The 26,608-nt window shown below is 40.8% G+C and overlaps 1 protein-coding gene across 1 annotated transcript in view; it reads right to left on the reverse strand.

Moving 5' to 3' along the window:
* Nucleotides 1-26,608, reverse strand: part of DIP2A (disco interacting protein 2 homolog A) — a 311,461-nt gene that overhangs the window by 53,882 nt on the left and 230,971 nt on the right. The window contains exon 32 of the mRNA XM_053698887.1: nucleotides 10,156-10,326. Coding sequence (XP_053554862.1) covers nucleotides 10,156-10,326 — 171 coding nt within the window. The remainder of the gene's footprint in view (nucleotides 1-10,155; nucleotides 10,327-26,608) is intronic.

A 26,608-nucleotide genomic window follows, 5' to 3' on the forward strand; every position in this document is an offset into this window, starting at 1 on the left:
GAAGCCAACTGAGGTCAAGCCTGAAGCGCATTGAATATTGCTCTCAACTCCAGAATATTGATTGGTAGAGACTCCGACCTTGTCCACACACCCTGAGTCTTCAGGGAGTTCCAGACCCAACCTAGTAGACTGGCGACCGTTGTCACTATCACCCATGAGGGTCTGCAGAAGCACGTCCCTTGGGACAGATGACCCTGCGACAACCACCAAAGAAGAGAGTCTCTTGTCTCCTGATCCAGATCTATCTGAGGAGACAAATTTGCATAATCTCCATACCACTGTCTGAGCATGCTCAGTTGTAGAGGTCTGAGATGAAAACGAGCAAACGGAATGATGTCCATTGCCGCCACCATCAATCCAATTACCTCCATGCACTGAGCCACTGATGGCCGAGGATTGGACTGAAGGGCTCGGCATGTATTCAGAATCTTTAACTTTCTGACTTCCGTCAAGAAAATTTTCATGGATATAGAATCTATTAGAGTTCCCAGGAAAAGAAACCCTTGTCTGTGGAATTAGTGAACTCTTTTCTAGATTCACCTTCCACCTGTGAGTCCTTAGAAAGGACAGAACCATGTCTGTATGAGATATTGTCAGTTGATAAGACGACGCCTGGATCAGAATATCTTCCAGATAAGGCGCCACTGCAATGCCCCGCAGCCTGAGAACTGCCAGCAGAGACCCTAGAAACTTCGTGAAGATCCTGGGTGCTGTGGCCAACCCGAAGGGAAGAGCCACGAACTGAAAATGTTTGTCCAAGAAGGCAAACCTTAGAAACTGATGATGATCTTTGTGGATAGGAATATGAAGATATGCATCCTTTAAGTCCACGGTAGTCATATATTGACCCTCTTGGATCAATGGAAGAATTGTCCAAATAGTCTCCATCTTGAAAGATGGAACTCTGAGAAACTTGTTTAGACTCTTGAGGTCCAAAATGGGACGATACTTTCCCTCTTTTTTGGGAACCATGAAAAGATTTGAGTAAAACCCCTGCCCCTGTACCTGTACTGGAATGGGACAAATTACTCCCATAGTGGAGAAGGTCTTTTACACAACGTAAGAACGCCTCTCTTTTTATCTGGTCTACAGATAATCGTGAAACAAGGAACCTTCCCCTTGGGAAGGAATTCCGAAACTTAATAACTGAAAACAGCTAAGTTAAGAGTTGTAATAATTGTGTGCTGCCGTTCCATCCTGAGTCACAAAGGATGAATGCACACCAAAGAACAGCAGTCAGGTCCTAATAAAAACTGAGAATATTTACTTTTTGAACAAAAGCAAATAACAGTCACGTGCAATAGTGCATCACAAGCTTCAGAAATATACACGCAAGGGCAGATACCTGCCAATCTTAGGATGTAGGCAATGTGCCATTAAAAGGGACACCCACTGAGTAGAAAAAACTTCGATTAACAAAAGTTTATTTCAATAAAGGGCTTAAAAGGAAACTGGATTTTCACATAGGAAGAGATACTGTTTCTTTAATGAAATACATATGTCTGTATTGGGTAGTGGGTACTTGTAAAGCGCGGCAAACCACCCGCAAGGGTCTCAAGGCGCTGCTCATGGTATCTCTGAAAAGCCACCCTATTCCTGAGTGCAGTTGTGCAGGATGAATAAACATAGAAACAGTTGAAATACAGTTGCAAACTGAATGTAGAAAAAAAAAATTACTTCCCCTTTAAATCTTAAAGCAACTTATAATGCTGGACACTAGTAGCAAGTGTGTCATCCACGTCACAAAGGATGAATAAACACATAAACATTTGAAATACCGTTGCCTTTCCCTTTAAATCTTAAAGCAACTTATCATGCATTAGAGGAAGAATATAGAAAAAACAGGACTGTTTCTTTAATTCTATGTAATAAAGAAAAAACAGATAAAAAACAGTGTACTGTTCCTGTGCAAGCATTGTGTGCTTCTGACATTAATTAGTAAGTCGACAGTGCTGGACCTACTGAAACTCAGCCTCTGAGCTGAAAGTGCCCAAGCCAGTCTAACAATTAGAGAGTATGAACATTGTCTGTACACACGATGTATCTCTAGTACCGAGAAATATCTGAGAGAAACGCTCTACCCTCCATGTACGTAATGGAGGTAGGGAGCACATGAACGTATAGCTTCGCCCCTCGTGGGCGTGACAACTATCCACTCCCGGTCGCTATTGTTATTATACTAAACGACTGGGAACAATAACAAACCTTCTGGCTAGCATTGAAAACACTGTGAGACATGTGGCTCCCGAGAACAAAATTACATAGTACACAATAAAATGGTCTCCACAAGGCTCCGCCCATCATGGGCCTAATCTCATGCAGTTCCCGGTCGTTCTTTACTAACTATGCCACAGTGAACGGTCTCCTACACTTAAGGTTAATCTTAGTTATCGTTCAAATAAAACATAACCTTTCACTCCCTACTGAAAATAATTCACCCCCTGAACTCCTCGGTTGCTTAAGAGGAGAGTTAGCGGAGCCGTCAGAGCATGGGAACAAGTTTGGCTATAGCTATACTTCTTTACCACAGCTCAGCCCAATGGAGTGTTCATAATGTTAAAATAAACCTAATAATAAATGTCGCAGCTGTCAGCATTTACACAATACCAGGCTGCCCCACATCATCCTTTAGCCCCTGCTAAGGAAATACGTTAAGAAGGTCTGTCCTTTAAAATATATTGGAGATCTTACCCAATAAGTAAAGTGCTACACTTCTCTGCGATCTATGTCAGTGATCCAGCATAAAAACGTCCGCACTTACCTCAAATGCTGAGCGACAGCATGGCATCCATCAGGGTTCCAGAGGTCCTCTCCCTCCCATAGCCCTGTGGAAAGAGATCAGCCTGAGTTAAAAGTGCTCAGGCTATCTGTATTTAGGGCAGCAACATGTATAGGAGGCGCAGTGAGAATTATGTCCCACCAGTTCCTATTGCCTGAAATCCACCAGATGCTTCTCTTTTAGTATTGAAGAGACTGATCTGGTCTAGGTTACACCCCAGCACAAAGCAGCACTCAGAGGCACTACTTTAAAAATAATAACATCTTGATTGAAGAAAATAAACTAACACCTTACTTTGCCAGCTCCTATCTTACTAACACAGGCAAAGAGAATGACTGGGGTGGGAGGGAAGGGAGGAGCTATATATACAGCTCTACTGTGGTGCTCTTTGCCTCATCCTGCTGACCAGGAGGCGTAATCCCATAAGTAAGGATGAAATCCGTGGACTCGTCATATCTTGTAAAAGAAACAGCTATTTTCGCTGAGAAATTAAATCCAAAAATAATGAAGTTTCTTGAAAAATTAAAAAAACTTTTAATTAAAAGGCACTAGAATCAAACTGAGACAGCTGCCTGAATAACCTTTCTACCAAAAACATCAAAATGGTAAAATTTTGTAAAGGTATGCAAAGAAGACCAAGTGGCTGCTTTGCAGATTTGATCAACTGAAGCTTAATTTTTGAAAGCCCAAGATGTGGCAACTGATCTTGTAAAATGAGCTGTAATTCTGTGAGGCGGAGACTGACCCACGTCCAAATAAGCTTTGTGAATCCGAAGTTTCAACCAAGATGCTAAAGAAATGACAGATGATTTCTGACCTTTTCTAGAACCTGAAAAAATAACAAATAGACTAGAAGTCTGTCTGAAATCCTTAGTAGCATCTACATAGTATTACAAAGCTCTAACGACATCCAAAGAATGTAAAGATCTTTCAATATTATTCTTAGGATTAGGACACAAAGAAGGAACAATGATTTTCCTTTTAATGTTGTTAGAATTCACAACTTTAGAAAAAAAAATTAAAAAAAGTCTGCAAAACACCTTTATCTTGATGAAAAATCAGATAAGGAGACTCACAAAAGAGAGAGAGACTCTTCTAGCAGAAGAGATGGCCAATAGAAAACAATACTTTGTAAGAAAGTAGTTTAATATCCCAATAGTGCATAGGCTAACAAGGAGGAGTTTGCAAAATCTTTAATACAAAATTAAGACTCCAAGGAGGAGAAATTAATTTAATAACAGGTTTAATTTGAATTAAAGCCTGGACAAAACAGTAAATATCAGGAAGATTAGCAATCTTTCTGTGAAATAAAACAGAAAGAGCAGAGATTTGTCCTTTTAAGGCACTGGCAGACAAAACCTTTATCTAAACCATCCTGAAGAAACTGAAGAATCCTAGGAATTCGAAAAGAATACCTGGAAAAATCATGTGAAGAACACGATGATATAGGTTTTCCAAACCTTGTGGTAGATTTTCCTTGAAGCAGGCTTGCGAGCCTGAATCATAGTATTAATCACAGAGTCAGAGAAACCTCTATGACTGAGGACTAAACGTTCAATTTCCATGCCATCAAATTGAAAGATTTGAGATCGGGATGGAAGAGTGGACCTTGAGACAGGAGGTCTGGTCTTCGAGGAAGAGGCCAAGGCTGGCAACTGGACATTCGGACAAGGTCTGCATACCCAATCTTGTGAGGCCACGCTAGTGCTATCAGAAACACAAAAGATTGTTCCATTATGAACTTTGAGTTCACTCTTGGAAGTAGAACCAGAGGGGGGAAAATGTAAGCAGGTTGGTAAAACCAGAGTACTGCTAGAGCATCCATAATTTCCACCTGAGGATCCCTGGACCTGAAAAGTTACCTGGGATGTTCCTTGTTCAGATAAGAGGCCATCAGATCTATCAAATTGTACAGATGTGGGGCCTTCCAGAAATAGAACACATCTGGATGGAGCGACTACTCCCCCGGATGTAGAGATTGATGGCTAAGATAATTCGCTTCCCATTTGTCTACACCTGGGATATGAATCACAGTGATTAGACAAGAGTTGGATTCCGCCCATGAAAGTTTTCAAGATACTTCTTTCATTGTTAGGGGATTGCGAGTCCCCCCCTTGATGATTGACATATGCCACTGTTGAGATATTGTCTGTCTGAAAACGAATGTAAGGTTCTCTCTTTAATAGAGGTCAAGTCTGAAGAGCTCTGAATAGAGCACGGAGTTCAAAGATATTGATTGGTAACCTTTGCCTCTTGAGGATACCAAACTCCTTGTGCTGTCAGAGATCCTCAGACAGCTCCCCAACCTGTAAGACTTGCATCTGTGGTTATCACAGACCAGGTAGGATGAACAAAGGAGGCCCCTTGAAGAATAAAGTGGTGGTTTAACTACCAAGTCAGAGAGAGTTTAGTATTGGGATTTAGGAATATCAGTTGTTATATCCGAGTGTAATCCCTGCATCATTGGTGTAACATGCAAAGCTGTAGAGGTCTCATATGAAAATGAGCAAAAGGGATCGTGTCCGATGCTGCAATCATGAGACCTAAAACTTCCATGCACATGGCCACTGAAGGGAATGATAGAGAATGAAGGTTTAGACAAGCTGAAACCTATTTCAATCGTCTCTTTTCTGTTAGGGATAGTCATGGACACAATCTATCTGGAAAACTAAAAAGGTGATTTTTGTCTGAGGAATCAAGAAACTCTTTGGTAAATTGATCCTTCAAACATGTCTTTGAAGAAAAAACAATAGTTGTTTTGTGTGAGATTCTGCTAAATGAAAAGATTGAGCTAGTACCAAGATATTGTCCAAATAAGGAAACACTGCAATACCCTGCTTTCTGATTACAGATAGAAGGGCACCAAGAACTTTTGAGAATATTCTCAGAGCTTTTGCAAGGCCAAATGGAAGAGCGGCAAATTGGTAATGCTTGTCTAGAAAAGAGAATCTCAGAAATTGATAATGATCTGAGTGGATTGGGATGTGAAGGTAAGCATCCTGTAAGTCTATTGTGGACATAAAGTGACCTTGCTGAACAAAAGGCAGAATAGTCGTTATAGTAACCATCTTGAAAGTTTGGACTCTTACAAATCAATTTAAAGTTTTCAGATCTAAAATTGGTCTAAAAGAATTTTCCTTCTTTGGAACAATGAAAAGATTTGAATAAAACAACAACCCATGTTCCTGCAGAGCAACTGGGACAATTACCCCCTAGAGTTCTAGATCTGAAACACATTTCAGAAATGGTTGGGCCTTTACTGGGTTTTTTGGTACATGGGTGAGAAAGAATCTTCCCATGGGAGGTCTTAATCTGAATCCAATTCGATACCCCTGAGAAAAAAAAGATTCCGAATCCACTGATTTTGGACAGTCTGCCCAAAATTCTTGAAATAGTTTTAGTCTGCCCCAACCAGAAGAACTGGATTGGGGGCCGCACCTTTATGCAGGTTTAGGGGCTGAATTCAGTTTCTTATAAGGCAAAAACTATTAGAAACTTTAAATTTTCCCTTAGATTTTTTTGTCTTGGGAAAGAAAAACTCTCTTCCCCCAGTAATAGTGGAAATAATAGAATCCAATTGAGAACCAAAAATATTTTTACCTTGAAAAGAGAGAGACTGTAATCTTGTTTTAGACACCATGTCAGCATTTAAAGATTTAAGCCATAAAACTCTTCTAGTTAGAATAGCTAAAGACATAGATTTGACATTGATTTTCATAACATCAAAGATTGCATCGCAAAGAAAATGATTTTTGTGTTGAAGTAAAAGGATAATGTTAGATAATTCAGGATCTGAAGACAACTGCTGAGCTAAACTGTCCAACCAAAAAGTAGATGCAGCAGCAAAATCAACCATAGAAATAACTGGTCTAAGAATATAGCCAGTATATAAATATGCCCTTCTAAGATAAGATGCAAGATTCCTATCTAGAGGGTCTTTAAAAGAAGTACCCTCTTCCACAGGTATGGTAGTACGTTTAGCAAGAGTGGAAATAGCCCCACCAACCTTAGGGACTGTTTCCCAAAGTTCCAGATAAGCAACAGGCAACATTTTTTTAAACCTAGAAGAAGGGTTAAAAGAGGTACCAGGTTTAGAACATTCTTTAGCAATCACATTAGAGATAGCGGCTGGAATAGGAAAAATTTAATGTGTAATAACAGTAATTTTAAATACAGAATTTAAACGATTACTAGATTTATCATCAGAAGGTTTAGGCTTCTTAATACCCAAAGTAAATAACACTTCCTTTAAAAGCGAATATGTTACATTTTAAATAAAAAAGATTTCTAAATGTAATTTTCTGATGTAGGATCCTCTGAATCAGAGGAACCTCCATCAGTAGAAGATACATCAGTATGCTGTTGGTCAGTACAAATTTCACTAGCTTTAGGAAAACTTTGTAAAGTCCTTTTACATTTATTTGAAGGCTGAATAGCAGTCATCGCCTTCTCTATGGCTGCAGCAATAAAATCTTTCATTTTTGCAGGAATGCATTTTGCACTAGACTGAGATGATAATACAGAGGGATGCATTTGTACTCATAGAAATATTATCAGCATCATGTAATACATTTTCAAAACAAGAGCCACATAATTGAGCTGAAGAATTTTTTTTTTACAAGAAACACACTTAGCTTTGGTAGAAATATGTTCAGGCAGCTCAGTTCCTATAACAACAACAGAGGCAGGTTCAGATTGAGACAAAAAAATGTAAAACAGAAATAAAAAGTTACATTAGAAGCAAAATATATTTTCCTCTTAACTATAGCAGTTTTCAGGAATGGGAAACAGTGCTTTCTATATAAAAAACGTTTATAGAAAATAGATATCTAAAAGCAAGCGTTAAAGCTCTCTATACAGCATGAGAGCAGAAAGTAAAGTGAAAACGGCTATTTTAAACAAAATAAAAGGCTCAAAAATTTTAGAGCCAAAAAAACGGTGCAAAATTAAAAACACGATATGACATAATCAGCGTCATCGCAAGCGCGTTTTGTGCACAGAATTTGAAAAAGAAACCTCCGTAGTAGCGGAGGTAACAGAGCCCAAAGGTAAGCGCTTTGAAACACAAATATAATAAAAGCATAATTTCCAATTCTGTACTGTATATATATATATATATGACACTTAAGGGAAAATTAAACAGACCTGTCACATGGCCAATATATATTATATATATATATATATATATATATATATATATATATATATATTAAGAACTTTACTAATAAAAGTGCCTTCCATAGTTGAGAGTGTCCTTTTAAACAAAAAGATATATACTTACCATAAGACACCTATCCACATATAGCAGACAGTAAAATTAGTACTGAAATATATAAGCAGAGGTAATGATAGAGTAGAATAATGTCGATCTGTAAAGGGAAGCAGCAGATGAATCCCTGCAACCAAATTTACAGAGAGCCTCATGAAAAGATTTCCCATAAGTGAAAACATTATGTGAAGGCAATACTCCCTTCACATCCCTCAGATAAACTCTGTACTTTGAGAGGAACTGGGCTTCAATATGCTTAGAAGCGCCTTTCACTGAAACCTTAGAATCTTTAACCCCTAAAGTAAAACCTGTTTCAAAAGAGAATAAATATGGTATGTTCAATTTATTAAAAAAAAAAAAGAGGATGTGTCAGGTTCAACATCGAAGGATGACATTTTTTCACTCCTGGTGATACATCTGAAACATTATCCATTAAAGAACACAGAAGTAGCAGTAATACCCATAGAAGCAGCATTAGGTTGGTCTAAATGCATTCACATAGATAAACATGACTCACATAAATAAGCTTGAGGAGAGACATCAGCTTTTTTACAATCAACACACTTAATATTGGTAGGAAGGTGTTCAGGGGACTGGGCTTCTAAGGTAGATATAGGGACAGAATCAGACTCCCTTGAGCAAAGCAGAAAAACAATGATATATCTCAAGTTCTTGAGGAATGGAAAAACTCACCCCCTCGTAAAGTAGCTTTAAAAGACTAACAAGTACAAGCAAGGTGTGCTAAGCCAAACTGCAAAACAAAGTAGGAGACAAACTTCACATTCAAAGCCGAGATAGTGCTCAGCAGCATTAAATAACGGACGAAAAAACTGACAGTATATTGTGTATTCATATGGAAGGTTTGTGACAGAATTCCCATGTGGCAAACAAAGAGCCACCATCCATACTCCATATATTTCCCTCTGACAAGCACTGTATAATCTGAGGGGAAACAGGGCCCCAACATAGAATGAGAACCCCTCTATCTGAAGAATCAAATGCACATCTTCAATCTTCGACCATCTCCAGCGAAGGCAAAATAAAGACTGAGGCACCTCGGTCGTGGGAGGCGTTTTATAGAGCTCATGGGGTTTGGAAATCTTTGCCTCCTCATAGTGTTAAGAAAGAGTTTTTCCCAGAAGTAATGGATCGTGGACTCTCACCACCTGTATGAAAGAAATAACCTCTGCAAAATGCTTGAAATTTCTAGACTACACATTTTTTAGCTAAGGCTAAACCAAAACCTACCAGTCCTAAAATACATCCAATTATCCTCTACCACAAAGAGTTCGACTCAAGTCCTTGTGGGCTTCACAACCACATGGCAGGATGTCATTATCATCCAGCTTGATCACATGTAACCTAATAATCATCAATTATGTATTCCTCAAGCAGAGAGGTCCACAAATTCTAGGCTTTATGGCAACTGCATTTGGGCACAACATTCTAAAGCTTCTCAGTTACACATGAAAATGAATGCTTAATCTCATACTTGGCAGCTAACCTCAATATCTGTAGAACCAGGGTTGGAAATCATGAAGTCTTGTTTGCTACAGAAATGCTACATCTCATCCTCAATGGCTACTCAGCTAAAGCACATAGATAAGTAACTTCATTATCATTATAAGTGGACATTAATCCAACATTTATATTTTTCTGTTAGGCTACTAAACTTCAAATGGCTTGGAGTTACAGCTCCTCTATAAATACTGATGATTTCATTCACCACCAGCCTTTCATTAACTATTGCTCAAACTACTATTCTTGTGTTCCAGAATGTATCCTGTAGCTATACCACCAGCCATCACCTACAACCAACAATTATCCAGTATTACTATTATCCAATATTATTATACAGTATTATCCAACAAAGAAAAAAAGGACATTTTTGTAAGAATGCCAGAAATATGCAAACAAGCTTTCCCAGTCGGAAGGTTAAAAGAGGAATCAAGAAACAGTTAGATGAAGCAAGACAGGACCAAGAACTGGGAGCAATGTAAATTACAAAATGTAAAGAAATAGGAAAATGCAAACTGCTTGTTATCAAGGAAACTTGTATTAATTAGCAAACATGGGTCACAAATATCCAAATACATAGTTCACTCACTTGTAAACAAATCGCAACATTGACACGACAGCCAAATGTCGTGCTTACAGCTCGTGGTGAAAGTCCCAGGTCCTTGAATAACTTAGAAAAGGACTTTGAAAGAGAGATACGAGGCCGCTCCTCAGCTACCACCATGCAAGTGCGTACACAAGACAAATTTACTCCTCGAGCCTGTATCAAAGGTAAAAGAGTATAAAGAATACATAGGTAAGCAAGGGAATTTGAAACATGAAAAAATGGAAATTGCTTAATAATAATAAAAAAACAAAAGAAAAAACAAAACAAAAAAAACATAAATTATGCTTACCTGATAATTTCATTTTCTTCTGATGGAAAGAGTCCACAGCTGCATTCATTACTTTTCGGAAATAAGAACCTGGCCACCAGGAGGAAGCAAAGACACCCCAGCCAAAGGCTTAAATACTCCTCCCTCTCCCCTCATCCCCCAGTCATTCTGCCGAGGAACAAGGAACAGTAGAAGAAATATCAGGGTGAAAGGTACCAGAAAAATAATAAGGATGCCCCACATAAAATTACGGGTGGGGAGCTGTGGAATCTTTCCATCAGAAGAAAAGGAAATTATCAGGTAAGCATAATTTATGTTTCTTTCATGTAATTGGCAAGAGTCCATGAGCTAGTGACGTATGGGATATACAATCCTACCAGGAGGGGCAAAGTTTCCCAAACCTCAAAATGCCTATAAATACACCCCCCACCACACCCACAATTCAGTTTTCAAATTGACTCTCTTTTCTAAATTGCGGGGTGTTAGGCTCGCGGGAGCGCAAAATGCTATAATTTATTGCGTCATTCTTGGTGTGAGAATTACGTTTGTTGACGTAATTTCGTCATTTCCGGCGTCTTAGTTGGCGCCGAGTTTTTTCATGTGGTTGCGTCATCTATGACGCTCGTGTTTGTTGCAAACGTTTTTTGGCGCCAAAAAATATTTTGTCAGTTATGGGCGTCATACTTGGCGCCAAACTTTTGACATTATTTAAGACTTCATTTCTTTTTGCTTCTGGTTTCCAGAGGCTTATTTTGTTTTGCATTTCTTTCCCATTCCTGAAACTGTCATAAGGAAATTGATATTTTGCTTTATATGTTATTTTTTCTCTTACATTTGCAAGATATCTCAAAACTGTTCCTGTATCAGAAAACACTGTTGGATTCCTGCTGACTGATATCAGTCCTACCAAAGCTAAGTTAATTTATTTTAATGTTATGAATTTTTACCTTTAGCTATGGTTTGTAATAAGTTATCATGTCCATCAGTATTAATGCATTTTCTATTGCTATTCTTTTAACATCTAATGTACAAGATATACCTGGGAATTTATAAGAATATTTTTCTGATTCTATTCAGAAGGCTTTCATCCCGCCTTCTAATAAAATGTAAAAGGTCTTTTTTAAACTTCTCATTTAGTTGATGAATTTTCAAATGATCGACAACATACTGAATTATCCTTCTTTGATGAGGATTTATCTGATGATCCTTCATCAGATATTGACACTAACAAATCTACTTCTTTATTTTTAAATGGAGTACATTCATTCTTTGTTGAAAAAGTGTTGATTATATTGGATATTGAGGAGACTAGTCCTCTTGATTTAAGGCTAGCTAACATTTAAATTCTGTTTATTAACCTCCTGTGGTTACTTCAGAGGTTTTTTCCAGTTCCTAATACTAGGGAATGGAATAGGCCTGGTACTTCTTTTATTCCTTCTTTAAGGTTTTAAAATTGTATCCTTTGCCAGCAGATAGTTTGGAGTTTTGGGAAAATATCCCCAAAGTTAATGGGGCTCTCTCTACTCTTGCTAAATGTACTACTATTCCTATGGAAAATAGTATTTATTTTAAAGATCCTTCAGATGGGAAACGTGTATCTTATCTAAGGAAAATTAATTTATTTTCAGGTCCTTTTCTTAGGCCTGCAATTTCTTTGGCTGATGTTGCAGCTGTTTCATCTTTTTTGGTTGGAAACTTTAGCGCAACAAGTATCGGATTATGATTTGTTTAGCATTGTTAACTTGATTCAACATGCTAATAATTTCATTGGTGATGCCATTTTTTGAGATTATCAAAATTGAGGCTAAATCTACGTCTTTAGCTATTTTAGCTAGAAGAACTTTGTGGCTTAAATCTTGGAATCCTGATTTGATTTCTAAATCCAGATTTCTATTTTCTTTCCTTCCAAGATAATAATTTATTTGGTTCACAGTTGGATTCAATACTTTCAACTGTTACTGTGGGGAAGGGAGTTTTTTTGCTTCAAGATTAAGTTCTAAGTTTTTGTTCTTAATAAGGAACAGAAACCTTATTCTTCCCCAAGTAATATGTTTCTAATTGGAAGCTTTCTTCAAAATGGAATGAATTGAAGCCATTTAAGAGATCAAAGCCAGCCCCCACATTCGCATGAAGGTGCGGCCCTTATTCCAGCTTAGCTGGTAGGGGGTAGGTTAAGATTTTTCTAAAAGTTGTTAGGTTCAATTCGGTCCAAACTTCTTAGATTGGGGTACACAATAGGATTCAGAGTAGGACCGTCTGTGAGAAGTCTTTTTCTCTCTCACATATTCCAGCTATCCCAGTAAAGGCTCAGACTTTCCTGAAGTGTGTTTCAGACCTGGAGTTATCTGGGGTATTCATACCAGTTCCGTTTCAGGAACGGGGTCTGGGGTTTTATTCAGAACTATTCATTGTCCCAAAGAAAGAAAATATTTTGAATTGTCATGTAAGAGTACCATCTTTCAGAATGGTGATTATAAGGTCTATTCTGCCTTTTGTTCAAGCAAGGGCATTATTTGCCCACAATAGACTTACAGGATGCATATCTTCATATTCTGTTTCATTCAGATTATTATCATTTTCTGAAATTCTCTTTTTTAGACAAGCATTACCAATTTGTTGCTCTTCCTTTCTGGACTAGCGACAGCTCTAGGAATCTTTTCAAAGGTTCTCAGTGTTTCCTTATTTGGACGATTTCGGGGTACTTGCGACAAGGGTCACCTTTTTAGGTTTCCAGATAGATTGTGTCAATGTCTTTTTCTCTAGCGGACAAGAGACAATTTATGTTGGGTTCAGCTTGTCGGAACCTTCAGTCTCTATTATTTCCTTCAGTAGCTATATGCATGGAAGTTTTAGGTCTCATGACTGCAGCATCGGACTCGATTCCCTTTGCTCGTTTTCATATGAGACCTCTCCAGTTTTTAATGCTGAATTAATGGTGCAGGGATTATACTAGGATATCACATTTAATATCCTTGAATCCCAATATTCAACTATCTCTGACTTGGTGGTTAGATCACCATCGTATAGTTCTACGGGTCTCTTTGGTTCATCCAACCTGGACCGTGATCACAACAGATGCAAGTCTTTTAGGTTGGGAAGCTGTCTGGGGATCTCTGACAGCAGAAGGGGTTTGGAAATCTCAAGAGGCGAGATTACCAATCAATATTTTGGAACTCCGTGCGATTCTGAGTTCTTCAGTTTTGGCTTTTATTTGAAGAGAGAGACGTTTATTGGTTTTCAGACAGACAATGTCACAACTGTGGCGTATGTCAATCATCAGGGTGGGACTCACAGTCCTCAGGCTATGAAAGAAGTATCTCGGATACTTGCTTGGGCAAAATCAAGCTCCTGTCTAATTTCTGCGGTCCATATCCCAGGTATAGAAAATTGGGAAGCGGATTATCTCTGTCGTCAAGCTTTACATCCGGGAGAGTGGTCTCTTCACCCAGATGTGTTTTTTCAAATTGTTCAGATGTGGGGGCTTCCAGAAATAGATCTGATGGCATCTCATCTAAACAAGAAACTTCCCAGGTACCTATCCAGGTCCAGGGATCCTCAGGCGGAAGCAGCGGATGCATTGACACTTCCTTGGAGTTATCAACCTGCCTATATTTTTCCGCCTCTAGTTCTTCTTCCAAGAGTGATTTTCAAAATCATCATGGAGCATTCGTTTGTGCTGCTGGTGGCTCCAGCATGGCCGCTCAGGTTTTGGTATGTGGATCTTGTTCGGATGTCCAGTTGCCAACCTTGGCCACTTCCATTAAGGCCAGACCTTATATCTCAAGGTTCGTTTTTCCTTCAGGATCTCAAATCATTAAATTTGATGGTATGGAAATTGAACGCTTAGTGCTTAGTCATAGAGGTTTCTCTGATTCAGTGATTAATACTATGTTGCAGGCTCGTAAATCTGTGTCTAGAAAGATTTATTATCGAGTTTGGATCTCATGGTGCTCTTCTCATAAATTCTCTTGGCAATCTTTTAGAATTCCTAGAATTTTACAGTTTCTTCAGGATGGTTTAGATAAGGGTTTGTCTGCAAGTTCTTTGAAAGGACAAATCTCTGCTCTTTCTGTTTTGTTCCACAGAAAAAATGCTAAACTTCCTGATATTCATTGTTTTGTACAGGCTTTGGTTCGTATCAAGCCTGTCATTAAATCAATTTCTCCTCCTTGGAGTCTTAATTTGGTTTTGAAGGCTTTACAGGCTCCTCCGTTTGAGCCTATGCATACTCTGGACATTAAATTACTTTCTTGAAAAGTGTTGTTCCTTTTGGCCATCTCTTCTGCTAGAAGAGTTTCTGATTTATCTGCTCTTTCTTGTGAGTCTCCTTTTCTGATTTTTCATCAGGATAAGGCGTTTATTGCGGACTTCGTTTAAATTTTTACCTACAGTTGTGAACTCCAACAACATTAGTAGAGAAATTGTTGTCCATTCTTTGTGTCCTAATCCTAAGAATACTCTGGAGAGATCCTTACATTATTTGGATGTGGTAAGAGCTTTGAAATATTATGTTGAAGCTACTAAAGATTTCAGGAAGACTTCTAGTCTATTTGTCATCTTTTCTGTTTCTAGGAAAGGTCAGAAGGCTTCTGCCATTTCTTTGGCATCTTGGTTAAAGCTTTTGATTCATCATGCTTATTTGGTGTCGGGTAAATCCCCGCCTCAGAGGATTACAGCTCATTCTACTAGGTCAGTTTCCACTTCCTGGGCTTTTAAGAATAAAGCTTCTGTTGATCAGATTTGCAAAGCAGCAACTTGGTCTTCTTTGCATACATTTACTAAATTCTATCATTTTGATGTTTTCTCTTCTTCAGAAGCAGTTTTTGGTAGAAAAGTACTTCAGGCAGCTATTTCAGTTTGATTCTTCTGCTTATAATTTCAGTTTTTTTCATTATAAAGATTAAAACTTTTGATGTGGGTTGTGGATTAATTTTTCAGCGGAATTGGCTGTCTTTATTTTTAACCCTCCCTCTCTAGTGACTCTTGTGTGGAGTTCCACATCTTGGGTGTTTGCTATCCCATACATCACTAGCTCATGGACTCTTGCCAATTACATGAAAGAAAACATAATTGATGTAAGAATTTACCTGATAAATTCATTTCTTTCATATTGGCAAGAGTCCATGAGACCCACCCTTTTTATGGTGGTTATGATTTTTTTGTATAAAGCACAATTATTCCAATTCCTTGTTGATGCTTTTTGCTCCTTTCTTATCACCCCACTTCTTGGCTATTCGTTAAACTGAATTGTGGGTGTGGTGGGGGTGTGTATTTATAGGCATTTTGAGGTTTGGGAAACTTTGCCCCTCCTGGTAGGATTGTATATCCCATACATCACTAGCTCATGGACTCTTGCCAATATGAAATAAATTAATTTATCAGGTAAATTCTTACATAAATTATGTTTTTTCTTCTTAAATGTTAAGAGTCCACAGCTGCATTCATTACTTTTGGGAAAGCAATACCCAAGCTATAGAGGACACTGAATGCCAAGACAGAAGGATACAATAGGCGGCCCATACTGAGGACACCAGGCCTGAACCTCTACCCAATAAAAAAAAAACACTTCGTCCGAAGCCGATAAAATATTTAAAGGAAAAGCCCCAAGGACACTGACTCGCAGCTAGTCCAAAAGCCAAACTAGAGACCGCAAAACAGACTCGACTGAGCCAACAGTCCTCCAGGAGAGACCGTCATCCAACAGACGGTCCCCCACCACTCACCCCACACTAGTGAAGGGGACACCAGCCAAAACCCCCAAGGGAACAAGGCAAAGGAGAACCAAGGAAACCGAAAGGCCCCCTAATAAAAAAAAAAACACTTCCAAGAGTGAGCCCAGCTCACAGAGACCCAAACAGTTCCAAACAGGAAAAGGAGGCCACCCCTATGCCCAGGGCCGCCACTAGAAATTTTGGGGCCCCTGACTTAACCATTGATCAGGACCCCCCCTCCTTTGACATGTGCAATTTTTGAACAAGTGACTAAAACTAATATGCACTTTATTCTTAAGTGTCTATTTAAACTTGGAAATATTGTAAAGGTAGTAACATACACACACACAGACACACTCATACACTGAAACACACACACACACTCACACATAAGGATTCACATATACAGACACTCTAGCAGACACATAAAGAAACACACTCAGACACAGACACCCAAACAGACACTCCGCACTTGTTTACATTGATCTGACAAGTAATGAGGTAAACTACAGTTTTGTAAAAAAAGGAGATTTAGAAAACAAAATATGGAGTTCTGATTATCTTTTTGTAAAGGAAGATGCCAACTAAATGATGACAACAGCATGCAGTGGCTAAAAGGAAGGGCCCTGAACTGCCTAAACAATAATTTAAAGGTTAAATGGTGGATTGGTGACTTCCGGAAAGGTCTTGTTAGTCTGAAAGCCTGTAGAAAGATGTGAATAATCAGTAGTAAGGTCAAAATGTCCTAATAAGGGACACACAGAGACACCCACAGAAAACACACAAAGACATACACACACAGAGAGACAACCACATAAAACACAGAAAGACATACATACACACACCCTCACTGCAACATCCACAGAAAACACACAAAGACATACACACACCCTCACAGAGACACCCACAGAAAACACACACCCTCACAGAGACATCCACAGAAAACACAGACATACATACACACCCTCAGAGACATCCACAGAAAACACAGACATACAAACCCACCTTCACAGAGACATCCAGAGAAAATACACAAAGACAAACATACACACACCCTCACAGAGACACCCATAGAAAAAGCTCAAAGACATATGCACACACCCTCACAGACATACACAGAAAATGCACAAAGTCATACACACCCACCCTCACAGAGAGACCTACAGAAAAAAAATACATACACAATCATAGAGACACAAACCAAAGCACAAAGACATAAACACAGACACCCATAGAAACACTCACAGGAGGAAACATTTATGCACCTTGCATCCCCTAAATCAGCAGTGTGTGACATGCATGATAAAAAAAATTGCAGAAATTAAGAGATCACTTTTTAAAGAATCATATTTGTAAATATGCAAACAAAAATAATTCTGTGAATTCAAAATTGTACATTAATGATCTGGGTAGATGGCTAGATGAAGAAAAGTACTTTTAAAAGGTTGACATATGTTTGTTTTTCCCCCATTTTCCCCAACCAAGAGCACCACTTCATGGACTTATGGATTTTGAAAATGCTGTACTCTATATGGTCTTGGTGGAACCATAAGCTGTGGTACTTATATCATTAGATCTGGTTAAATGCAGGATTTAGGCTTGTTTGTATGTATTTCAAAATTAAGTCAGCTGTAGTGTAAACTGAACAGTTTTAAGTTAACCTGTCTCATTTCAAACACTGAGCAATCTTAGTCTGAGAGTATAACATTTTATGCAGATGTAAAAATCTTAGATAAATGCCTCCTTGCATCTGGGAAGTCCTTGCACACTGAAGTTACAATCTGAAATTGCACAAATAAATAAAAAAACATTTGCTAAGTAAGTCCTATCTCCTCTGCAAATGAAAGTGATCTTCCGTCTGACTCAGGCACACACTGTACAAACAAAGTGCCAAGTCTGTCTCACACTGTGCATAGTTGTTTAGTGCAAACTCAGAAATTCTCTCAAATGCTAATACTTTACTCCTTGTAATAACATTTCCCATGCTCAATTAGCACTCTGCTGTAGTACCCACTGGTGGCTGCCAAATATATATATATATTTTTAAATATATATATATATATATTTTGTTTTAAGTTTTTGCCACTGGCCTATTGGGCCCCTTACAGGAGTCACCCCTGTCACCCCCTGATGGCGGCCCTGCCTATACCAAGCAAAACCCGGGATAAGACCGGACACAGAGACAGAACAGACCTCTCTCCAACATCCTGCAAGCACTGAATGCAACTGAAGCAAAGTCCTCCCAGCGTCTGAACATAGAATACCAAAGTATTTAACCACGAAAAATGTGTAATAGACCCAGGCGAAAAACCCCAAGTTTGAAAACAGAGAGTCCATATCAGGACGACACAGAGGGCACTTGCGAGGAAGAAGCAGTCAAGCAAGAAACAGACTGCAAAAGCAACCCCCAGACAGAGGGCACGCTCCAGGCAACCAAAGCCGCCGGACCTATACAGGTACCTAAAAAGGGGAACACAAAACCTCAATCGAGGCCCCTCGAGAAGGAGAGTATACCCTCAGAATAAGAAGGAAGAGTAGACCCTCTTCTGAAATCGATGGAGCAAGTTGAAAGGAAATTCTATATCCTAGCAGAATGAGCTAAAGGATAGACTCAACAAAGCTCACGCATCCAGAGGAGGCTGCGACCTGAACGCAGCACCTTAGACCGCTCGGCCATCCAGGCCTGTAGACCCACACCAAGCTGGACCAAACCAGCCCCAGGGATCCAAAATAGGGGATCAGAAGAATCCCGAAACTGGTACAGGAACGAGCGTAAGGATAGCACAACCATCCCCACAGAGTACAAGTAAAACTCGACGACAAGGCCATAGACCTAAGGATCTATCAAAATAAAGGCCCAACAAGTCTGACTTGGAGCCAGCAAGACCCCAGGGGGAACCAATCCCACCTTTCTACCTCCATTCCAGGAGAAGCCCCAAGAAAGGACTCCATCTCCAAAGGGAGGAGAATATCCCCAAAAGAATAGGGATGAGGCCGGAAAGGCAACAACTGTCCTCAAGGTCCGAAGCCACCGGCTTATGGGATGATAAATTCCCAACACAAATGTCCTAGAAAAGGACCCCCCTACAAGTAGCTTGCCAAGCAGAGGCACAGCCAACCCATTCGCCTGCAGAGCAGGGAATCCACGGGTACACTGGCAAGCTGACCAGGGGAATGCAACCCTAAGGCGCACCAGAAATTGGACATCCAGAGCCCACAGCTGGGTATGAACCAACAACCCTTGAGGCACAAGCCACACAGCTAACCACTAGATGAAATGGGCTACTCTGTTGCAAAGAGTAATACATACTCCAAAAACCTGGCCAACCATGACCAGGCCAGGTAGATGGACGTAGCCTAAGTACCCACTACCGTGGAACACCATGACCAGCCCTGAGATCAAAGATTCCAAAACTGGGTCAGGTAAAAGGCCAAGCGAATGACTCAGCAACCAGAATTCTCAGGAGAAAACCAGGTCCGGGCACCTAATAGTTGAGGCAACCTTACCTTAGAACTAAACACCCCAACTGGCCAAAAGGCCAGACACAAGGGATATGAATGCATACCCAGAGAATCCGGATAGCGAGAAGAATTTGAAAGCCCCGAACAAGGAAGGAACCACCCCTAGCCAAAGTCCAATGCTTCAAGGAGCAAGGCTAGAAGTCTTATGAAGAGACTTCTTAAGGCCTAAGGACAACAACATAAGGGATACCTCGAGGTAAAAAAACCCCAAACTTCTAGCAGGGAAAGTCTCCCCATCACCTCAACACCAGCAGAGGACACAGGGAAGAAAAAAGGTGCTAAGCCTTCCCAGCTTCGGGAAACCCCAAGATAAACAAAGTCCCCACAGGGATTAACCATCACCCGGAAAAACAGATCCCTAAAAACAGAATTTATGTTTACCTGATAAATTACTTTCTCCAACGGTGTGTCCGGTCCACGGCGTCATCCTTACTTGTGGGATATTCTCTTCCCCAACAGGAAATGGCAAAGAGCCCAGCAAAGCTGGTCACATGATCCCTCCTAGGCTCCGCCTACCCCAGTCATTCGACCGACGTAAAGGAGGAATATTTGCATAGGAGAAACCATATGATACCGTGGTGACTGTAGTTAAAGAAAATAAATTATCAGACCTGATTAAAAAACCAGGGCGGGCCGTGGACCGGACACACCGTTGGAGAAAGTAATTTATCAGGTAAACATAAATTCTGTTTTCTCCAACATAGGTGTGTCCGGTCCACGGCGTCATCCTTACTTGTGGGAACCAATACCAAAGCTTTAGGACACGGATGAAGGGAGGGAGCAAATCAGGTCACCTAAATGGAAGGCACCACGGCTTGCAAAACCTTTCTCCCAAAAATAGCCTCAGAAGAAGCAAAAGTATCAAACTTGTAAAATTTGGTAAAAGTGTGCAGTGAAGACCAAGTCGCTGCCCGACATATCTGATCAACAGAAGCCTCGTTCTTGAAGGCCCATGTGGAAGCCACAGCCCTAGTGGAATGAGCTGTGATTCTTTCAGGAGGCTGCCGTCCGGCAGTCTCATAAGCCAATCTGATGATGCTTTTAATCCAAAAAGAGAGAGGTAGAAGTTGCTTTTTGACCTCTCCTTTTACCAGAATAAACAACAAACAAGGAAGATGTTTGTCTAAAATCCTTTGTAGCATCTAAATAGAATTTTAGAGCGCGAACAACATCCAAATTGTGCAACAAACGTTCCTTCTTTGAAACTGGATTCGGACACAAAGAAGGCACGACTATCTCCTGGTTAATGTTTTTGTTAGAAACAACTTTCGGAAGAAAACCAGGTTTAGTACGTAAAACCACCTTATCTGCATGGAACACCAGATAAGGAGGAGAACACTGCAGAGCAGATAATTCTGAAACTCTTCTAGCAGAAGAAATTGCAACCAAAAACAAAACTTTCCAAGATAATAACTTAATATCAACGGCATGTAAGGGTTCAAACGGAACCCCCTGAAGAACTGAAAGAACTAAGTTGAGACTCCAAGGAGGAGTCAAAGGTTTGTAAACAGGCTTGATTCTAACCAGAGCCTGAACAAAGGCTTGAACATCTGGCACAGCTGCCAACTTTTTGTGAAGTAACACAGACAAGGCAGAAATCTGTCCCTTCAAGGAACTTGCAGATAATCCTTTCTCCAATCCTTCTTGAAGAAAGGATAGAATCTTAGGAATTTTTACCTTGTCCCAAGGGAATCCTTTAGATTCACACCAACAGATATATTTTTTCCATATTTTGTGGTAAATTTTTCTAGTTACAGGCTTTCTGGCCTGAACAAGAGTATCAATAACAGAATCTGAGAACCCTCGCTTTGATAAGATCAAGCGTTCAATCTCCAAGCAGTCAGTTGGAGTGAGACCAGATTCGGATGTTCGAACGGACCTTGAACAAGAAGGTCTCGTCTCAAAGGTAGCTTCCATGGTGGAGCCGATGACATATTCACCAGATCTGCATACCAAGTCCTGCGTGGCCACGCAGGAGCTATCAAGATCACCGATGCCCTCTCCTGATTGATCCTGGCTACCAGCCTGGGGATGAGAGGAAACGGCGGGAATAGATAAGCTAGTTTGAAGGTCCAAGGTGCTACTAGTGCATCTACTAGAGTCGCCTTGGGATCCCTGGATCTGGACCCGTAGCAAGGAACCTTGAAGTTCTGACGAGAGGCCATCAGATCCATGTCTGGAATGCCCCACAGTTGAGTAATTTGGGCAAAGATTTCCGGATGGAGTTCCCACTCCCCCGGATGTAATGTCTGACGACTCAGAAAATCCGCTTCCCAATTTTCCACTCCTGGGATGTGGATTGCAGACAGGTGGCAGGAGTGAGTCTCCGCCCATTGAATGATTTTGGTCACTTCTTCCATCGCCAGGGAACTCCTTGTTCCCCCCTGATGGTTGATGTACGCAACAGTCGTCATGTTGTCTGATTGAAACCGTATGAACTTGGCCTTTGCTAGCTGAGGCCAAGCCTTGAGAGCATTGAGTATCGCTCTCAGTTCCAGAATATTTATCGGTAGAAGAGATTCTTCCCGAGACCAAAGACCCTGAGCTTTCAGGGGTCCCCAGACCGCGCCCCAGCCCATCAGACTGGCGTCGGTCGTGACAATGACCCACTCTGGCCTGCGGAAGTTCATCCCTTGTGACAGGTTGTCCAGGGACAGCCACCAACGGAGTGAATCTCTGGTCCTCTGATTTACTTGTATCTTCGGAGACAAGTCTGTATAGTCCCCATTCCACTGACTGAGCATGCACAGTTGTAATGGTCTTAGATGAATGCGCGCAAAAGGAACTATGTCCATTGCCGCTACCATCAAACCTATTACTTCCATGCACTGCGCTATGGAAGGAAGAGGAACGGAATGAAGTATCCGACAAGAGTTTAGAAGTTTTGTTTTTCTGGCCTCTGTCAGAAAAATCCTCATTTCTAAGGAGTCTATTATTGTTCCCAAGAAGGGAACCCTTGTTGACGGAGATAGAGAACTCTTTTCTACGTTCACTTTCCATCCGTGAGATCTGAGAAAGGCCAGGACTATGTCCGTGTGAGCCTTTGCTTGAGGAAGGGACGACGCTTGAATCAGAATGTCGTCCAAGTAAGGTACTACTGCAATGCCCCTTGGTCTTAGCACCGCTAGAAGGGACCCTAGTACCTTTGTGAAAATCCTTGGAGCAGTGGCTAATCCGAAAGGAAGTGCCACGAACTGGTAATGCTTGTCCAGGAATGCGAACCTTAGGAACCAATGATGTTCCTTGTGGATAGGAATATGTAGATACGCATCCTTTAAATCCACCGTGGTCATGAATTGACCTTCCTGGATGGAAGGAAGAATTGTTCGAATGGTTTCCATTTTGAACGATGGAACCTTGAGAAACTTGTTTAGGATCTTGAGATCTAAGATTGGTCTGAACGTTCCCTCTTTTTTGGGAACTACGAACAGATTGGAGTAGAACCCCATCCCTTGTTCCCCTAATGGAACAGGATGAATCACTCCCATTTTTAACAGGTCTTCTACACAATGTAAGAATGCCTGTTTTTTTATGTGGTCTGAAGACAATTGAGACCTGTGGAACCTCCCCCTTAGGGGAAGCCCCTTGAATTCCAGAAGATAACCTTGGGAGACTATTTCTAGTGCCCAAGGATCCAGAACATCTCTTGCCCAAGCCTGAGCGAAGAGAGAGAGTCTGCCCCCCACCAGATCCGGTCCCGGATCGGGGGCCAACAATTCATGCTGTCTTGGTAGCAGTGGCAGGTTTCTTGGCCTGCTTTCCCTTGTTCCAGCCTTGCATTAATCTCCAGGCTGGCTTGGCTTGAGAAGTATTACCCTCTTGCTTAGAGGACGTAGCACTTGGGGCTGGTCCGTTTCTACGAAAGGGACGAAAATTAGGTTTATTTTTGGCCTTGAAAGACCTATCCTGAGGAAGGGCGTGGCCCTTACCCCCAGTGATATCAGAGATAATCTCTTTCAAGTCAGGGCCAAACAGCGTTTTCCCCTTGAAAGGAATGTTAAGCAATTTGTTCTTGGAAGACGCATCCGCTGACCAAGATTTCAACCAAAGCGCTCTGCGCGCCACAATAGCAAACCCAGAATTTTTCGCCGCTAACCTAGCCAATTGCAAAGTGGCGTCTAGGGTGAAAGAATTAGCCAATTTGAGAATCACTAGTGATCGCCTTTTCTAGCTCATCGAACCAGAAACACGCGGCTGTAGTGACAGGGACAATGCATGAAATTGGTTGTAGAAGGTAACCTTGCTGAACAAACATCTTTTTAAGCAAACCTTCTAATTTTTTATCCATAGGATCTTTGAAAGCACAACTATCTTCTATGGGTATAGTGGTGCGTTTGTTTAAAGTAGAAACCGCCCCCTCGACCTTGGGGACTGTCTGCCATAAGTCCTTTCTGGGGTCGACCATAGGAAACAATTTTTTAAATATGGGGGGAGGGACGAAAGGTATACCGGGCCTTTCCCATTCTTTATTTACAATGTCCGCCACCCGCTTGGGTATAGGAAAAGCTTCTGGGGGCCCCGGGACCTCTAGGAACTTGTCCATTTTACATAGTTTCTCTGGGATGATCAAATTCTCACAATCATCCAGAGTGGATAACACCTCCTTAAGCAGAGCGCGGAGATGTTCCAACTTAAATTTAAATGTAATCACATCAGGTTCAGCTTGTTGAGAAATTTTCCCTGAATCTGAAATTTCTCCCTCAGACAAAACCTCCCTGGCCCCCTCAGACTGGTGTAGGGGCCCTTCAGAAACAATATCATCAGCGTCCTCATGCTCTTCAGTATTATCTAAAACAGAGCAGTCGCGCTTACGCTGATAAGTGGGCATTTTGGCTAAAATGTTTTTGATAGAATTATCCATTACAGCCGTTAATTGTTGCATAGTAAGGAGTATTGGCGCGCTAGATGTACTAGGGGCCTCCTGAGTGGGCAAGACTGGTGTAGACGAAGGAGGGGATGATGCAGTACCATGCTTACTCCCCTCACTTGAGGAATCATCTTGGGCATCATTTTCTCTAAATTTTGTGTCACATAAATCACATCTATTTAAATGAGAAGGAACCTTGGCTTCCCCACATTCAGAACACAGTCTATCTGGTAGTTCAGACATGTTAAACAGGCATAAACTTGATAACAAAGTACAAAAAACGTTTTAAAATAAAACCGTTACTGTCACTTTAAATTTTAAACTGAACACACTTTATTACTGCAATTGCGAAAAAGTATGAAGGAATTGTTCACCAAAATTTCACCACAGTGTCTTAAAGCCTTAAAAGTATTGCACACCAAATTTGGAAGCTTTAACCCTTAAAATAACGGAACCGGAGCCGTTTTTATCTTTAACCCCTTTACAGTCCCTGGTATCTGCTTTGCTGAGACCCAACCAAGCCCAAAGGGGAATACGATACCAAATGACGCCTTCAGAAAGTCTTTTCTATGTATCAGAGCTCCTCACACATGCGACTGCATGTCATGCTTCTCAAAAACAAGTGCGCAATACCGGCGCGAAAATGAGACTCTGCCTATGATTAGGGAAAGCCCCTAGAGAATAAGGTGTCCAAAACAGTGCCTGCCGATATTATTCTACAAAATACCCAGATTAAAATGATTCCTCAAGGCTAAATATGTTTATATATGAATCGATTTAGCCCAGAAAATGTCTACAGTCTTAAAAAGCCCTTGTGAAGCCCTTAATTATTGTCTGTAATAAAAATGGCTTACCGGATCCCATAGGGAAAATGACAGCTTCCAGCATTACATCGTCTTGTTAGAATGTGTCATACCTCAAGCAGTAAAATTCTGCTCACTGTTCCCTCAACTGAAGTTAATTCCTCTCAACAGTCCTGTGTGGAACAGCCATCGATTTTAGTAACGGTTGCTAAAATAATTTTCCTCTTACAAACAGAAATCTTCATCTCTTTTCTGTTTCAGAGTAAATAGTACATACCAGCACTATTTTAAAATAACAAACTCTTGATTGAATAATAAAAACTACAGTTAAACACTAAAAAACTCTAAGCCATCTCCGTGGAGATGTTGCCTGTACAACGGCAAAGAGAATGACTGGGGTAGGCGGAGCCTAGGAGGGATCATGTGACCAGCTTTGCTGGGCTCTTTGCCATTTCCTGTTGGGGAAGAGAATATCCCACAAGTAAGGATGACGCCGTGGACCGGACACACCTATGTTGGAGAAAGAAGATCCAACTCATCCGGGACAATGGAAGGAGACCCAAAGGTCTCCACTCAAACAGACAGTACACATCAAGAGTAAGAGCATCACTCAAACAGACAATACACGTCAAGAGAAAGAGCAGTATCTAGATACACTAAAAAAGTGTATGCGCACACCTGCAAGTTGCCAAGAGCTGCAACTGGTTTCAAACTGAAATCCCACTGCATGCTAGACAGCCTAATCTGATACAAGATGTTGGATCAGGCCCACAAGGGCAATCCAGAGCCCTGAAACCGAAGTTTAAACCGCTCAAACTGCGGCAACGGGGCACTAAGCCCTCCAACCCTCCCCCGCACGGGGGAGGAAAACACTAGGTTCTGATTATATCAGATGTCAGATAGAGTGACGCAGCAGAAAAACTCCCCTGACCCGGTCAGCTATGACTGAAGGCTATAAGGACTGAAAGAATCCATCCCGCCTTACGGACCCACAGGTCCTCTCAAATGCTTAGTTGAACATAAAAAACAATGAAAACCTGAGCACTCAGCGCTTCTACCGTACCAGCCGAGCAGAACAGCGCCACACGTCTGAACAGCTGCAAGACCGAACAAACCCAACAGGACCAGCCTGCACTTAGGGTCCTAACTGGTAAGTTGCAAATTCTCCCTCATAGGGAAAAAAAATAAAACAGACATTTTAACATAAGAATAATGTGTCCAAAACAACTTCCGAAGAAGAACAAAGAGTATCGATCCCAGAAGG

The sequence above is a fragment of the Bombina bombina genome, chromosome 1, assembly GCF_027579735.1.
Source record: "Bombina bombina isolate aBomBom1 chromosome 1, aBomBom1.pri, whole genome shotgun sequence".
Taxonomy (NCBI): Eukaryota; Metazoa; Chordata; class Amphibia; order Anura; family Bombinatoridae; genus Bombina; species Bombina bombina.